This window comes from Ambystoma mexicanum, chromosome 1p (genome assembly GCF_040938575.1).
Source record: "Ambystoma mexicanum isolate Mex_15411 chromosome 1p, UKY_AmexF1_1, whole genome shotgun sequence".
Lineage (NCBI taxonomy): Eukaryota > Metazoa > Chordata > Amphibia > Caudata > Ambystomatidae > Ambystoma > Ambystoma mexicanum.
In genome coordinates, this window is record NC_090921.1 from 203,163,820 (window position 1) to 203,182,282 (window position 18,463).

The 18,463-nt window shown below is 46.6% G+C and overlaps 1 protein-coding gene across 1 annotated transcript in view; it reads left to right on the forward strand.

Annotated features, from left to right (window-relative positions):
* Positions 1-18,463, forward strand: part of LOC138468728 (extracellular calcium-sensing receptor-like) — a 146,301-nt gene that overhangs the window by 19,566 nt on the left and 108,272 nt on the right. Inside the window, exon 2 of the mRNA XM_069609024.1 lies at positions 1,044-1,335. Coding sequence (XP_069465125.1) covers positions 1,044-1,335 — 292 coding nt within the window. The remainder of the gene's footprint in view (positions 1-1,043; positions 1,336-18,463) is intronic.

The window sequence follows — 18,463 nt, forward strand, 5'->3', positions numbered from 1 at the left end:
GTTGTGCTTTGAAAGGTCAGAGCCCGACAGAATGAAACCTATGCGAATGATTTCCTTTGAAAGGTCTGAGCCCAACTAAGTGAGACTGCGTGAACTTTTTGTTGAACTGTGTTTTGAAAGCTGGGAAGAGATACTTTAACATGGAAGGCCAGATGATCCTCGATCCACGTTTTTGAACTGCCTTTGTTTGGAGAACTTGAGCCAGAGTGTGTCATCCTGTCTACAGGGACCACCTTACTTCATGCTGTCTAATGTGGGGAGGAGTGCTGACTCATCCACATTTATTCTTTATATTCCAACAATGATTTTCCTTTGCACACTTTGGGCCTCATCACGAGTTGGGCGGTAGCCCTTAAATGCGGCTGTAACGCTATTACTGCCACATTTAAGGGTCCGCCCAAACATGGGTCTAGGGTGTTCCCATTTTCAGGCGCAATTAGCACCGCGCTATTAGCACGAGCTATTAGCACGTGCTAATTGCACCGAAAATTCCCCATTGGGTCCAAAGGAACCAAACGGGAATGGGGAATTACAGTTACTGCCCAACCCTTGATCCGGCAGTAATAGCGCTGGACCGGTTGGCGATAAGGCTATTAGCGCGGGTGGTAACTGCCCAACTCGTAATAAGCCCTATATTCTCCTTTACACACTTTGGGTCTCATCACGAGTTGGGCAGTAACCCTTAAATGCAGCGGTTTTGCTATTACCGCTGAATTTAAGGATCCGCCCAAACATGGGTCTGGCGTGTTTACGCGTCAGAAAAATTCCCATTGTGTTCCGCCTTGAACTTGCCAGATTTCCTTGCCTAATAAATGTGCCACTCCACAGCAGATGTGTACACAATGTTCCAAGAAAGACTTGACTGGAGAATTGAAACATGGTTGGAATTGATATGTGAATATATGCATTCCCACTGATAATGCTCACTGTTAGGATTTGGGATGAAAACTCCAGATAATGTTTTCAGGTGTAGTGTGTGGATAATCACATTCACTTGCATTAATGTAAAATCAATTCACATTTAAATTCTTCTACTTTTTTAGCTTCCGGACCCAGAATTACCAGGCTCTGCAAGCTATGATCTTTGCCGTTGAGGAGATCAATAGAAGCCTGCAGCTCTTACCAAACATCACTTTGGGGTTCCAGATCTACGATTCTTGCAGGATGATGCAACGCTCCCTTGAGGGGACCCTTTGGATGCTAGCTGGGCAAAAGAACCCTGCTCCGAACTTCCGGTGCCAGAAGAACCTGCCCCTCTTGGGCATCATCGGCGATGCTGGTTCGTCATGTTCCATTGTTATGGCACGGATACTGGGCCTATTTCGACTTCCACAGGTAAAAAGCATAAAAACATGTCAACTGTCCAAGTCCTGATATAGAATAATATAATAATAGCGTGTTCTTAAAAGCACTATGGGCGAATGCAGATAGCAACCATAACCTCACCTATTGATGCTTAATGACCCTATAGTATGGTGATCATATTCATACCAACGCCTCTTTCTGACTCGTTCTCGAATATGGGCAGCTCAAGATGTCTGTTGACATCCCGCACAACACTAATTGAGTAACTGTATGTGCTGCCAGATGCCTCACTGCAACCTCCTAAAATACTAATGATATTCTATCTGCAACCCTCCAATTATTTTTTTTGTTGATGTCTCTCACTCTGTTTTTCCGAAACAAAACCCGTACACATTTGAGAGCTCTTCCCATTCCCACACCCACCTGCCCCCTTGCCAATATGACAGTATTTTATGGCAGTATTTTTGTATTATTAAAGCCCCACCATGACTCTGTATCATTCCCCTCCATCATCCGCTTCCCAGTAAATACGGTGGCATCTTATCCATAATGGTTACAGGGATTTTACCCACCACTCATTATGGATGAGCAAAGCCAGCCTGAATGAGGAGCTCTGACTTCACTACGCATGCTCTCGGGAACCAGGACGCTCCCTTTGCTTGCTGGTTCCTTTTGCACATTGCGCAGATTCTGGTGGGCCATTGTGACTGGACCCTGTCTGCAGGGAGAAAATAATATGTGAACGTATGTCTGTATGTTTGCTTGCCTGCATTGATTTGAGGGTTTGCGCCTACACCTGTGAATGAGATTGGGTATTGTTTGGGTGCACTTTTGAATGAGAGGGTGTATGAATGCTGTATGAGTTTGCATGTCAATGTGTGTGAATGTGCTATGGGTTCACGTGTAAAGGAGAGAGTGAATGTGTAAAAATGAATGTTGCAACTGTTAATGTGTATGAATGTGTTTGGGTGCATAAGTGAATGAGAGTGTGAAAGGGTGAATGTGCACGAATGAGTGCTGTATGTGAGTGTGATTGGCCATGATCAAGGCATAGCATTTTGTATTGGGCATCAAGGCTAAACAAACATGATAAGTATTAATAGTTGGCCAGACAGGTCTACATTGATGCAGGCAGTCTGGATACAATGTATTACTGTGGCATTGCACTTTGTACATGCCATAAAGGGTAAACCAAGATAATGGGAGTCATTCCGAGATTGGCTGAATGGGGATTTACCGGGTCATTCCGACCCTGGAGAACCCGGTAAATCCCCATTCAGTAAACCATTCCCCTTTCCCATTTGAGCCCCCATAGGGCTCAATGGGAATGGGGAAGGCGCTAATAACAGTACCTCAAATTGCGGTACCGTTATTAGCTCCAAGGTCCCTTAACGGGAACCGCAGAGAACGTGTGGTCAGACCACCTGTTCCTGCTGGGACCCGCTAAGGGACGTCGGAATTGGGCGGTAAGTGTTTACCGGCACAACTCCTCCCAAATTCATTCAAACATTGCTTTCTTTGATGGGAAAGATGTTATTTGGAGGTCTAGGTATAAAATAAAAGGCTCAGGTCTCAAAAAGGGGTCTCTCACCTGCCTCCTAAATCCAATATTTTTCCTCACTTCTTACAAAGCCGATGTCCTTGGTTTACTTGGCGTTTAAGATTAATTTATTTGCATCAATAAACACTGTATTAAGTTCAGCTGGTGTTCAGTCCAATCTGGGTCTTATCAAAAAGGGCCACGTCATCTGCGTACATGAGGTACAGTACCTCAATCTGACCAATTTTTGGTAGGGCAAGACGGGATTGTCACAAATGCTCCCCCAAGTCTGGCAAATACAAATTGAACAGACACAGAGGCAAAACACACCCATGTCTCAATCCTCTCCTGCTATACATACTACTAGACAGGGCGCTGTGTCTGTTCAACCATACTTGCAATGAGTTATTCTCATGAATCTGAATCAGTATGGATAGAAATTACACAGGGATAGCCCAACTACTCAGCTTTCCCCAAAGCAAAGAACGCTTGACCGAATCAAAAGCCTGCGAAAAGTCAACCGTAGCTGCAAAACATTTTAGAGGTGTCCTTCTCCCAGGAGTGTTCCTAAATCCAACTAATTAGCAGGCCATTTGGAATATTGAGAGGCCCTTGTGGAATCATGCTCACATTTTACTTTCTGAATCAAGTAAAGAAATCAGGCAATAATTAAGTTGTATACTCTTATTACCTTTCTTATATATGGGCACCAGAATGAAATGATCCTATGAAGTTGTGAAGGTCCTTTACTCTACTATATTCTTGAACAGAATATAAAAAAATGTGAGCCCATAAAGTAGAGTCCGACTTCATTACTGCATTAGAAAGACCATTTGGGTCAGCCGCCCTAGAATTTGAAGCTGCCCTAATAATAGGTTTCTCAATACTTGTAGCATCAAAATCCAAGTCCCAAGAAAGGTCCACCATCGGGAACAAATGTTGTTGCCTAGACTCATTATAAAGGGTATTATAGAATTTGACCCACTCCGCTTTGTGAAAGAGATTCATTTGGACCACTGCTTGGGGTTTGGACATTTAATAAGGGCCCAAAAATTGACAGGAACTCTTCCTAACCAGGATCTTCAACATCATTTCCCCTTCATTTTGCATCTGAATGAACCTTTGATTTTTCCACCAATTTTTAAACCTTTGACTCAACCTTTCTCCCTATCCTTGGCAACCAGACCCCACCTCTTCCTAATTAACCTAATATTTTGTCTCACTCTCTCTTTTTCTCTTGTACATCATGGTCATACAAATGAGGTGAGGGGCTCAATAGATTAAAACCTCCACTGCCTATAAAACCAAGTGTTTCAAGGAACCTTTGAAAGTTTCCTGTGGTAATCACACTATCCTCCTTATCCAATGTCATACTGTTAAATAACTTGGACATCTTATAGTTTCATTTCAGTGGATAGGTTATCCCTTTTGCTAGGCAATTTCCTGCATTATTTTGAACACCCACAGTTGACCTCTTCCAAAACACCATACCCAAATCCTGCTACAACTATATTGTCATTACTATGTATGTAGGTGGTATTCAGTGAGGGGCAGGTTTAACACTGTATATCATATGCATCACAGATGAAGATTTGTGTACTTAAAACAAGATGTTCGCTTTGAAGTAACCAGAGAGCTTTGTGGCAGTGGGATATACAATGCCCCCTGTTGCATTTTTCCTTTATATATACTACAAAATATTTCTTGTGTTCTTTGCAAAGAGGTACACCAAGCTTTTTTCCTTAGGGGACCTACAAAATTGGTGACCCCGACGTGATCACAGACCCCTACACAGAGAAGTGCAATTCCTGGGCTGCACATCTGGAGGGACTGCACCCACCAGCAGCGACGAATCCCCTGTGCACACCTTGGAGATGTTTACAAGTGCGGTGTCACCAGAATTCTTGTCTGTTTTTTTGAGTGGGGTACTGCCCATGACTGAGCAGACCGTTAATGGGCCCCCGTGACTGAGCAATTCGGGAGAGTACATACATGTAAGTGCACCTTTTTGCAGAGAAAAACAACGGGAGAGGAAAGGGCAGCGTGATTGGGATTGATGGGAAGTGTGTTGGCGTGTTAATTGTAGTGAAAGTGGGAAATGTGAAGACCAGATGGCAGTGTATATAGATATATTTTATGTTGGTTTAAAGGATAAGAGAGTAATGGGATCCTCCAAAACTGGAGGGTGAAAACAGCTATGTATAACGAAGAAGAAAAGAGGAGTAGAGGCCCTGTGTATTGAGTGGGCCTGGTTTCTCTCATACCAGTATAAGAGGGGTGTGAGAACAAACAATAGTCTGGGTAGAAGCTTTGTGGGGGCCTGGGATCTCGCCATCTGATTTAAAGGAGGTGTGGGAATGGAAATTACTTTTGTGGTTTTTACTGGAGGCGGGGGCCGAGGAAGGGCCCGGTTTAATTGTAAATGAGGAGTAGATTGGGTTGTGACGTGTGGGTGTGAGGGGTGTGCGTATAAGGGGGTGTGAGGTTTGGTGGTGTGAGGAACAGGTGAAGGGTGTGTGTGTGTGTGTGTGGGACGGTGAACCCAAGGGAAGGGCGGGGTGGTAGCGGGTAAGAGGAGGGGTAACAGGACAGTAAGGACCCGCTGAATCAGAAGCCAACGAGAAAACGTATTATATAAGATCAGAGCAAGGGCGGCTACAATGGAGCTGGCAAACCCCTTTGAGTACATGTGTAAGCTCTTCCGTTTTATCAGGAGACAATTCTCAAGTATCTTAAATAATGGCTTGCAGAGACACAAGGGGTCATGTACAAACCCAGAACAGGGAACGAATAAGAAAGAGGTTTTAAGTCACATGTATACATTCTTAGCAGAAAACTATAAGGGGAAGAAATTGAAGATTAGAAAGAAAGTGTTGGAATTGTGGAAGATGGTAGAGGATTCAGAGGATATCGCCATTGATCCCCACAAAGTAACAGGAGGGTGCCCTTTAATGTGTATTCCAGCACCCCCTATGCCCACCGCCTGACTCGAGCGGGCTCAGGATACACAAATCGCACCTATGTTCCATTGCCTGCCAATACCCCTCCCCTTCCGACACCAACCCAGTATCAGAATCTACCTAACCCTGCAGCGTCCACAGCCGCGTGGGCCCAAGCACAGGGGGCAGTAGATAGAAAGCCAAAGAAGGATGTAGAAGAGGCACTAAGAAAGGAAGAGTTGGCAAGGTTGAAGTTGGAGATGGGAATGAAGAGTAAGAGATGGTAGATGAGGATGATGAGACTCCACCAGCGATCTCCCCACGGGTGGAGAGCTTATGGGGTCCCAGATTGCAGAACCACTGTGAAAGTATGGCAGTGGTTAAAGTGCCGCAGGCAGGGAAGAAGAAGGTGACAAAGACAGTGAGGGCACAGTTTCTGCTGTTGCACAAAGGGCCCGGGAGGGCACAGTACATACCAAGGCCACACACGGGTAAGAACAATTTCATAGAGGTGCTCCCATCCCTTACAGCATGGGCGGGGAAGGGGATCTATGAATTTGAGAAGCAAATAAAAGATACTATCCTGGCCGTGAGTGATAGGAAAAGTGTGTTGCAATACTGGGAGACCAATCAGATGGCATTTGGGCTAAGTCAGAGTATCTGGGAGTTAAGTTGAGAGAATACAGTCATGAAGGAGTTCACTTTATCAATATCAGGGCCCGAGTGTGGGTGGTACTGCAACACATATACCCCAATACGCCAGAGCGTCAGTCGATAATAAAAATGAACAATGCTAGATGATGAGGACCCTGCTCAGTACATTTTATAGGTTCAAGAAATGGGGAGGCGTCGGAGACAGGGGACTCATGGGATTGGTAGACTTTCCGAAGGAAGTGCAGAAGACACTTGACAAGATAGTGGGGATCGAAGCAAATGGGTGGGCAGAGATACAGGGCCTCATTCCGAGTATGGTGGTAGTCATGGCACTATTTGCGCCATGACTACCTCCCATACCGGTACCGACTCCGACCTGGTTCAATGGGGACTTACCGGTGTAGTCCGACGTTTGCGAGACCAGTAAGTCCCCATTGAAATAGGCAATCCCCATTCCCATTTGAGCCCCCATAGGGCTCAATGGGAATGGGGAGGGAGCTAATAACGGTACCGCAATTTGTGATACCGTTATTTGCTCCCTGGTCCCTTTGCGGCTCATGCTAAGAGACCTCGTAGTAGGGCGGTAAGGGATTACCGGCACCGGTCTCCTTAACGGTGCCCGGTATCCCTTACCGCTCTACTCGGAATGAGGCCTACAGTTTATTATTGTGCATGACTGTAAACGGTTGAGAGACAAAGAGAAAGAGAAGGAATTGGCACAGATGGTGCAAACAGATGGAGCAAACAGTAGTGCAAAAGAAGTTAGCTAAAATAGCAGTAGAAGGAGTGGTAGTAGCGGTACTGATAGAGGGACAGCCGGAACACACAGCGGTCCAGGCCAGCATACAGACAGCGCCTGGATGAGGAGGCTAATATGACTGGAATGGCAGATATCAGCCGCAATATCAGGGAGGCCCTCCAGGTGGGTAACGGTGGGGGAAAGGAGGGGTTGCAGGGTGTCATGGTGGATGGGCGGATTTGGGGGTATGGGCCTGAGAGGAGGAGGTGCGGGCAATGTTGGACTTGTGCGGTCATTTTTAACAAGTGTGCATTATTAGACAGGTGGCTGCATACACCCAGCAACAGATACCCCCTGTATGTGCAAGGACCCCTGCCCCGTACCCACAGCCTTCTTCACAAGCGTCCTCCAGTAGTCCCGTATGGCGTACCATTGCCTGTGGCCTCGCCTGCTCCCCCACCACAGTTTCCCCAAATGCAAGTGTCAGCACATGGTGGTGCGTATGCAGTACACCCCGTGCAGCCACAAGCTCCAGAGGTGCAGAATAACTGTGCAGTACCCAATGGCACAGTAACACACTATCAAAGGGCCAAGGTGGTTAGCGGAGACCCATTTGTTTTTCTAGGAATGAATACCTTCCCACAATATGACAGCCCACAGAGAGCCTTAGCATGCCCAGTCCTGTCAGTCTCCGCCAAACCATAAGGGGAACCCTTGATGGGCATGGGGATAGGAGACAAACCATTAATGCTCATGGTGGACACGGGTGCAAGAAAATCCTGCATTAGTGAGAGACATTTCCCTTTGTCAGGGAAGGTTATGGGCATGCAGGGCTTTTGTGGGGCAGTACAATCATTTCCATTTACAAACGAAATCTCCATTAAAGTAGTGGACCAAATGTGACCCCGGTCAACCTGTTGGGTAGTGACATACTACACAGGTAGTATGGCCCAGTGCCAATGCGCTCATTTTGGAAGAAAGACGACGCAGAGGAACACAGTTTCGAATCCCGGGTCCGCACTTAGAAACCTCTTCGGTATTAAGCACTTTATCAAAAAAACAATTATAATAATACCAAGCAAACGCAACATGACCATCTTGTTTACTGAGCGAGGGGTGGTATGTTTCACCAAAGGCATCTGTTGTGTGTGGGCCATATTGATCGTACATGCATTGGGGAACCAAGCAGCAGCCTGAGGAGTCTCACTGTTTCCAGACCAGACCTGTTCATATATGGGATTACAGAGTTGTTAAATGTGGTGCCACAGGTGGCCAATCAGTGTTAGCGAGTGCCATCTGAGTTTCTGTTCAGACCTGCCCAGGCCTGAGAACATATTGTGGGGACCATCATCATGCTGGATATGGAAGAGTGGTGCACAGTCCTATGCATTGAACCAACCACACCTCTAAAGGAAATAACAGACAGTGGCTAAGTGATTAATTCGAAGACAAGTACGATGATGGGGAAATAATATTGGCAGTATGCGTCCCATATGAGATAATCATACAATGTCAGCATGTCCCATGCTGCTGCCAGGAAGCTTTCCACCCTTTGCCTAAGATGACTTAGCTCAAATGTGTGACAGTCCGTGGACTAGTAACCCCCATGATGTGGGGCTTCAGCATAGTGTAGCACCAATACACATCACAATTAAGCCAGGTGTTGTGTTACTTAGAGTCAAACAGTGACCCCTGTCCAAGGCTGCAGAGCAGGGACTCTTTGACACCATCATGGCCCTCGGGCACCAATGCGTCATAGTGCTGTCTAATTCCCCTTGTAACACAGCCATCTATCCCGTGAAATAATCAAAGGGTTCCAGTTAGAGGATGAGTCAGGGCTTGCGCCTTCTCAATGATAGAGTAAAGGCTGAATTTCCAGCTAATCCCAACCCTGCTACAATATATGTAACATGCCTAGAGAGGCAACCCATTTTACTGTTGTTGATTTGAAGGACATATACTCCTGTGTCTTCTCTGTCCCACTGCACCCCGATTAGCAATACCTCACTGCATTTAAATTTGTCGGAGAAGCGATTCCAGCATACTAGGCTCCCACACGGGTATTGTGAGTCCCCCAGGATGTTAGATGCAGATTGGGTAATATACATGTACCAACTACCGTCATCCAATTTGCAGATGATTTGTTGGTATTCAGCTGTACTGAGCAGCAGTGTAGACACATTATTACAGTTACTGGCTGACACAGGTTACCAGGTGGATAGAGCAAAACTGCAGTACTGCCACCAAGAAGTGTTGTACTTGGGTTAATTGATTTCAGTTCATGGCAAAAAAGTAACCCCAGAACGTGCAGCAGCAGTGTGCATCATGCCCCAACTAGTTACAGTTAAGGACATGCAAAGGTTATTGGGATTGTGTAATTGTTGTAGGGCTTGGATCTTTGACTACTCGACATATACCGGACCACTGCTGCAAGCATTCAGAGGCCCAAAAGACATGAGCCCCCTCACGTGGACAGACTAGATGTGTGGGATGTTTTTACCCATGCATCCGAGCCCTACCTCAAAAACTGGGCAGTACTGGCGTTGAAAACATCATGATGGCCAGAACTTCCCAGAAGATGCCCAGGGAAGGGCATGAAGAATAGGCTGCCACCCATTTTGCCGATGTTATGGGCACAGAAGGGCACTGCCTAAAACCACCATTGGACTACCCGCACAGTAGTCTGAAACCATTGGGAATGGCAATGCTGATTGCCAAAAGCCACCTAGAATTGTGGGGAATTCATTTTTCTTGAATGTCAAATATGGCAAAATCATGGGCACAGAATTACTTTACTTCAGAAACACACCAATGCCATGTCCTGAACATGGACAATATACTCCATGTAATATCACTTGCTGAAATGAATCAATCTAAAAAAAATCCCAAGGAGGGATGCAGTAACCGCAAAATCCTGAGGGTGGCGCTGGCGGTCTAAACTCTGACAGGAGAGCTGTCTTGCAAAACTGTCTAGTGCAAAGAAAGGGGTCTCATTTCATCAAAAGTTCAAAGGGGTTGCCTGTCCTGAGAACTCTTGACACTTCAGAACTCAACACAAGAAGCCAGGAAATCACAGGGTTCTGTTAATTAAATGCAAAGTGGCTCCCTGGCCTCCTGATGTCAGCTTCCCAGAGACCACACAATGGCCCCTCTCCTCTGAAAGGAATATGTAATTTTTACTGTTTTACTGTCAACAAAGGCCTGCCTGCCTGAAGACATGTGACTGACCCACCCAAGTCTTGGAGGCGGACTCCAACACTCTGAGGACTGAATTGAAAGTAAAATATATATTTTACAAAAACACTGATAACTCTTTGTAATCAAATGACAGAAATGTATAACTTTGAGAGACTTAATTTAAAAAATGTACCTTTAATTCAAGCCCAAACTCCAAATTGTGGGATATTCTGGGACAAAACCCTGCTGTTTATTAATATTACAGAATCCCTGTTTCAGCTAGACAAACGAAAATGCATTGGTATGTGGGTAGATATGTGAGGAACAGTTGTATAACATTTAATGAAGATCCAATGTTGTTTAGCACATTAAAAAGTGCTAAAAGTTGCCATTTTTGAATGTAAGCTCTTAGAAACAGCAGATTTGGGACAGAGTATACCTCATGTGATATGTGACATGGGTATGTAATTTCAAACAACTGTGTAACTGTGAAATATGTATTTTGATCATATATAGATTTGGGTGCACAGATGACAGGGGAGTTTTTTCAAGAGATCATAAATGGCTGACATCACTCTGACACAACTTAGCTCCCCCAATCAGGGGAGAAATGAAAGCTGGACCAATGACAAGTGAGAGGGGCAAGTTTAGTTATGACCAACACACACACCCACTTGCAGAACATATAAATGGACCACTGAAACTTAGGTAGAGACATTCATTTCCATCTGCAGCGGGACGCTCTGCCGGAAAAATCCATACTTACCTCCATCAACCTTCAAGGAGCCAACACTTAGACTCCAAGATAAACAGAGACTACAGACCCTTAACCAAAAAGGCCACTGCCAGCAAGAGTATTTGTCAACAGGCCTGAAAATCTTTTTGCAACTGAACTCTTCAGACAGCCGGCTGACGCCGTCTGAATTTTGCCAAGAACTTTTGCAAGAACCCGGTGACAGAAATATCCAAAGAGAAGGCAGGACCCGACCCAGAGAACCGGTGCCTAGCAGAGACCAGGCCATTGTATCCAGAGTGCTGACCCCGATGCTGTGAGCAGTTCCAGAGGCCAGGCGCTGTGAGCGGAACTCGGGAAGACCTGACCAGACTGAAGTCCGTGACCAAGTCGCTTTCCGGTTCAAAATCTCTTGTGAGTACTCAGCAAAACTCAGAACACATCTCTTAGTTAAAATCATATAATTCAATCCATTTTTAATCGAAGTAGAACTGCAGCTTAGCAATTGTGTTATTCTGCGATCATTTTTAAAGCTGAAAAAGTGTTGCGTTTAAAATTTGCAAAACCAAAAACGACCTTCACTAAATCGCTCATATCTCCGCGACCGTTTGTCTTAGAGACTTGCAGTAACTTTCATCTGAAAGCTTAGAATCTTAGCTTTTAATCGCACCAAGAACCACATTCCTACCCCTTATAGTTTTACCGCAATCGCGGAAAACGCATTCGCAAATTTTCCCGCGATTTGCAAATTTCTTCACATGTAAAAATCTGCTGCTGCTTGCCTTCCATTTGCCAGAAATTCGTTTAACCTGCTAATCATCCCTGAATCATTGCTAGTGTGAGCCTGGACTAATATTAACTAGATACCACTCACCCTGAACTTCTAGAGGGAATTAAAAGCATTTTAACATATTTTCACTCCATTGCCAGCACATATAAAAGCATTTTGCCTGTGTTTTAAACTTCTGTAGTCTAAGCTGCTGGGGTGAACTGAATCACATTTGATTGCATATCTGAGAACTGTTTGCCTTCCTTCCATTTCCTTGCATTGCATACAAGGGGGGGGTGAATTGTACAAGAAAGTGATTACATTGTTTTTGCTGAAATCCTATCAAGTTATTTTCTGTACTGCATTTCATTCCACATTGCATCCATTGGAAACCATAAAAGTATTGTTGCTATCTTATCCATTTCATGTCAACTCCTTAGTGATTATCAAGAAGTGTGCTAGTGCCAGATTCTCCGTTGTTAATCTTTATCATACCAGATTAAGTGTGATATCCAATTATTAATTTATTATAAAGCGTGATATAATATATATTGTTTAAGTTATCAAATAAACCTTTAAACTTGCAAAACAGAACTACTTCTTGGCTCAGTGGGGTCAGGAGGATTCCAAGAGAGGGGTGTTATATAGGGGTAGTCATCCAGAACGCATGAACTGGACATAAAGTTATATCAATAAGGGTTTTCATTCAGTATTCTAGACTAGGCGTTGACTTGGCTGTAGTGCTGAATTGAATCCTCTTACAAATTGGGGGCTCGTGCCGGACGTTTGGGTTAGATCTACCATTTGTGCAGATTAATACAGCGTGCCAGCTGACCAGATACACATATCCGGTCGGATCACCACGCTGTGTTACGCTGTAAAGCACTCCTCATAGGAACGCTCCAAGGAAACGGTCTGTTTTGCAAGAATAAAATACTAACTCTTGTAAGTCAGGAAGGAAATCAAATTTCCAGAATGACGACACTCGTGGACATGAAAATAGCCAGAGAGCACCTCTTACATAAACTATTTGTCAGAGGTGAATGGACTGAACAGGACCAGGATGCCTGGTTGCAGGCCATCATGCGACAGGTCACTGAAACAGGGTCAGACCTATGGAGAGATCAGGGTCCATTACATGTGGCCCTGAGTGAACTATATATGGCTCCTAAAGCCAAAGATGAACACAATAAGATTGCCAGGGTAGCGGCATATTTATATTTACATATGGGAGCCATGCAGGACAAATGTGCTGAAGGCCAAGATCTGGCGAATAGGCAACTGCTGGCATTACAGAAGACCCGATCTGATCTGGCCTCTTCTGAGCAGAGGCTGCAGAGGAGCCAGGAGTCAGAAAATGATAGTAGGCAATATATCATTAAAATAAAAGAGGATATGGGCATCCTACAACAGGAAAAGACAGACCAGGATACCAGATTTCTGGCCCTGCAGAAGGAGCACCAAGACAGTTTGGACTCCTTACTGCAGAACCAGAAAAAGTTGGAGCAACAGATCAATTTCAACAGGGCATGCACAGAGCAGGTAGCCACCCTGCAAATCCAACTAGACAGAGAGAAAGAGGAGAGCAATAAACTGATCCTGAAAGACCTGGATACCCAGGCAGAGTTTGATCAGGAGCGCCAGAAAGCCGGTGCCTTTCAACGACAGAGGGACGACCTGGCAGCACAGATGCAGGCTCTCAGTCAGGAAAGAGACACTTTAGGCCAGGAAGTCTGCCACTTAAAAAAGGAAATTGAAGAAAATCACCTGGCCCTCCAGGGGCTGGGTGACCTCCAAAAAGAAAACCAGAACTTGGTAGAGCACACCAGAAGGGTGGAAGATGCTCTGGCAAGAAAGGAGCAGGCCAGTAGGGATGGGACTCAGGAGGTAAACCTCCTGCAGCAAAGACTGGCCCAGTTCTCCAGGACCAACCAGGAAGCACAGAGGGAAAATGAGGCCCTCTGTCAACACAATGATAGGCTCCAACAACAGGTAGCGATGCAGGAGAGACTGATAGAGTCCAGTAAGGCCTTAACTGAGGAACTGAAGGCACAAATGCAGGCTCTTGCATTGCAACAGGGAGCAGGGGCGGATAGAGATGAGGTTTGCTGGGAAAGGGAAACTCCGGAGCATAACCTCAGGAGCCCTAGTACCAGAGGCCCTCATACCTCTTAGTCCCTGGACTCTGCCACCCCCATGTTCCCCGGCGCACATGAGCACCGGGCCACCGGGATGGCAGACTACTATCCAGACAAAAGTATGGGGCTCATAGGCCAGTACCACCCAGGTATGGAGGGGCGGGCATCCAGGTATGGGCACCCAAGCGCAGTGCAATTTAGTGGGGAACCCCAGGAGAGTAGGCCCCTTAAGGGCATCCTGAAAACCTCTGCCCAGTTAGGTCAGTGGGGGGGGTACCCAGCAAATCCTGGCAACAAGGAGGGATCTGAGGACTCCTCTGAGCACCACAGGAAACAGGAGACCAGGTCCCCACATTCGGCCAGCCATTCCCAGGCTCGCAGAATCCGGGAAAACCTGGAAGAGCAGACAGGAACCTCTGGGAGCAGTGCCTCTGAGTCAGAGGATGAATGGACAAGGGTTACCCGAACCAAAAAGGCCAATAAGGCAAAAAGGGCCTTGCTTAAGGACCCCTTAAAGCAGATTAAGGCGATCAGGAGCGTCATCACGCCTTACCATAAGAACGCTAAGTATTCTGTTTGGGAGCACTTAGAGTTGTTTGAGCAAATGATGGAGACTTTCCATTTGAAGGACAGCCAAAGCTGTATTCAATATGTAAAGTGGACCTTCTCCCCGGAATACTCCAGTTTCTTTGCGGGGCTGGAGGACCAAAATCATTTAAGATGGTCCACCTATAAGGCGGCCATCTTGAAACACTTTTCTGTTCACAGAAATCCTCAAGAGGCTCGCAAGGCAGCCTACAATTTGCAATGTGGGGAGGATCAGGCCCCACAAGAATTTGTGCAAGAACTGAAACTTGCTTTTGCGCAGACCACCAGAAGGGTGCGCACAGACAGTAGAGAATTCATCAATACATTTTTTCATGCCTTGCCCAAATACATAATGACCCAGCTCGTGAGGGATTTTCACGAGAAAAGATCTTTAGACTGGGTCATTGAACAGGCTACCCGGATCTATGAGGTGCAGAAACCGGTAGATAGCAAAAGTAATGCCCAGAAAAACCCCAAAGCCAACAGCACCCCTGCTGCTGCCAAGGTGGCAGGGGTAAAGGTCACCCCCGTTTTGGATTTGGAGATGGGGGGGCCTAAAAACCTACCTGCACCTAATAATGCTAGGCCCAGAAGGTCCTCGGGCCAGTCACAGACAGGGAGCCAGGGAGGCAGCCCCACAAATGGGGTCCCTCGCTCTCCTGATTATGTAAGCCCCCGTTACAAGGGAAACAGACCCATCCTGGGTTATGTGTGGACTCCTCCAGCCCAAGGGGGGAGATCCAGCCAAGAACCTAACCCAGGGAACTTTCCTCCTAACTTCCCACCGGAGGGCAGAAATTCTCCGAATCCTGGGCAGAACTTTTTCCCCAGGTATCCACCCAATTTCCAGCCCCAAAATCCTCCACCCTTCTTTCCCCAATTCCCTGAGCCCAGACAACCTAATCCGGGAGAGGGGAGGCCAAGGGTGGAGGGGTACCCAAATCTTCCCAACCCGGGGTATTACCAGAGGAGGGACAGCTACCCTTCCCGGGATCAGCCCAGGGGAGAAAACAGGGCCCCGTATCAGCCTGAGCGGGTTTCCCAGTTAGAGCGCCAGGTTCAAAACATGGCGCGGGATCTGGGTCACATACTGAGGGCTCAGCAGAACCCTCAGATCGGCATGCCGGCGCAGAACGCACCCAACTCTGGACCTGGTGCTCCAGAACAATGACGGAGGCAGCACCCCGATAACTCACCGGTTCCCAGGGAGGAGGCACAAGGGGAAGGGGGGTGTAAAGCCTTGGAGGAAGCTTCCTTCCTCACTTGTAAACAGCCCCTGGAAACCCAGGAACCGGAAACAAAGTCTCTTGCCCCTGAAAGTCTGCCTCCTAAGGAGCAGAGGGGTGGTAGGAGAAACAAAAGACCCAAACAGACTCAGTTTGAGGAGGAGGTACAGATCTTCCAATTTGAGGGAGAGGGATCCTCAGAGGATCCTGGGAAAAGGATCTTCTCCTTCAGAGAGGGGGGAACTCCTCCCAAAGAAAAATGGGTCCCTAGGGATGCAAATCCAGACTGGGGAGATGTGGAGACTGAGCTACTGCCGCCCACCATCTCATCCCAGAACCAACAGCAAGAAAATCCCCTGGTTCAAACCCATCCTGGTGACTGCCTCCAAAAAGGGGGGGGGCGGCCCGGAACCGGAGCCAGGGGAACCCACAATGGCTCTGATCTCCAGTTGCCAAATTTTTCTTTCAGATTCCCAAGGCTCTCCACAGAATTCCGCCCAAATCTCTTCTCTCGCCATGTCCAAAACCAGAAAATTAGCCCACCAGTTGTCCAAAAATGTGCATTATCTGTGCCCCCTTGAGGAGAAGGAGGGAAGATATTATGCCCCGGTACAAGTACAGGGGCAGGGTACAATTTTGGCACTGGTGGACACTGGATCTCAAGCTACCCTTCTGTCCAGAAGGGCCTTTGACGAACTGAATGCAGGAAGGGGAGGGAATTACCAAATTCCTCTCACCTCTCTTCCTGGACAACTGCAGAACTTTGACGGGAAGGAAATTCCCGTCGAGGGGACGGCAGATTTGGACATAAAAATTGGGCGACATAAGTTGAAACACCCGGTCATAGTTGTGACTCCAGAGGGCACCCCTTGTTTACTAGGGAATGACCTCCTGAGAAGGTTGTCACCCCTAATAGATTGTGTAAACAAGGTCCTCTGGACCCAGACTAGCCGACCAATAAAATTAAAACAGAGTGTCAACCATGTTAGTTTAAACGGCACCTGCCACATGGTTGAACACAAATCTGACCAAGTAGAATTTCACTTCCAGAACAGCCAAATTCCAGACGTGACAGTAATAGCAGTAGGACAACAGACGGGTGATGGGGGTCCTCTCTATTTCTGAAAATCAACCTTCCTTCCAGTTTAAAGTGGTACTCCACGCTGGAAGGAAACACCCTGAAATTCTTTACTAATCCACAATCAGAAACTCCCACTCCTATAGTCCAGAAAGATGTGAAATCAGCTCAGGGCCTGGCTGATATTCAGCAAATTGGAGAGCAGGTGTTCATCCCTGTCCAGTTAAATGATGGGAAGGACTCTGTTCTCGCTCGAGTGTGTGTGAACAACGGTAAGAGCTTCATCAGCGAAGCCATGTTCCGCCAACTCCCAAAAGATCCAGCCATTCCCACCTTCAAACTGATAGACAAATGGGAAATGGACCTGGAAGCACCCAATTCCAAACATCTCCTGCCAAGCAGGTGTATGCTCAAAATCTCCATTGGCAACAAGAGCATAGTCCACAATTGTTGGGTCGTGCGAGACGTCCCTGCCGCCTTTTACTTAGGCAGTGACATTCTCAATCGCTTTGCCATTAGTTTGGACCTAATAAACTTCAAAGCTTGGTCCCGATTAGCGGATAATCCCATGGGCTTTGATGATCCAGAAAAAGCATTTAGGTCAGCTCAATTGCTACCTTATGCAGTTTAACTTCAGGTTAAAGAGGAAGTCACCATCCCAGAAAGGACCCGACAATTCTCCCTGGAAGTGAAAGTTAAAAGGGGACAAGAGTTGAAAAACCCTGATGCTTACATACATCTAAATGCTTCTCTCCAACAGCAAGGGTTGGGGGTAAACCCAACTCCATTAGTCAACATAGAACATGACACCATTCCAATAGAGGTGGATAACAGCGACTTAAAGAGTATTACTCTAGCCGCAGGCACCATTATTGGAATGGCGGTTGATGACCGACATTTTTCCATTGATTTAGGTAATGAACTGTTAGGGCCAATCCCCAAGGACTGCGTTGACAGTGACAGTGAGGACAATACAACACCAGACAGGATTTTTACCCGGCATGGGGGGAACTTCCTGGTGTACACTTCCTGCCCCTATGGTAAGGAAGATGTGACTTGTGACTTCAGGAGGGATGAGGTGATTTTCCAGGTCCATGAGGGCTGCCTTTCCCACCTGAAGCCTCCGGTCCAAATCAGCACTCTGACCAGGGACTTCTCCACCCAGCTGGAGGAGGCCGCGGAGATAGCCAAACCAGAAGTCTTTCCAGGCTTCAGGCAGATGGTGGAAGAGAGAGTCAACCTAGCTGATGCCTGTGTGACTCTGGAACAAAAGCAAAAGTTGAAACAAGTTTTCTTGGATTTCCAAGATCTCTTTGCGGTAGACTCATATGACTGTGGTCGCACCGACATCCACACAACCACAATCCCCACGGACCCTGGCATGACTCCTGTGTTTGTGAAGCAATATCGCTTGCCTCTCGCATCAATGGAGTCCCTTACTGAAATAATTAAGAACCTTGAGTCCAGGGGAATAATCCGTCCAGTCCACAGCACCTTCAATAACCCGGTGCTGGGAATATTGAAGCCAAACGGCCAGTGGAGACTCTGCGCTGACCTTAGGGAGCTCAACAAACGGG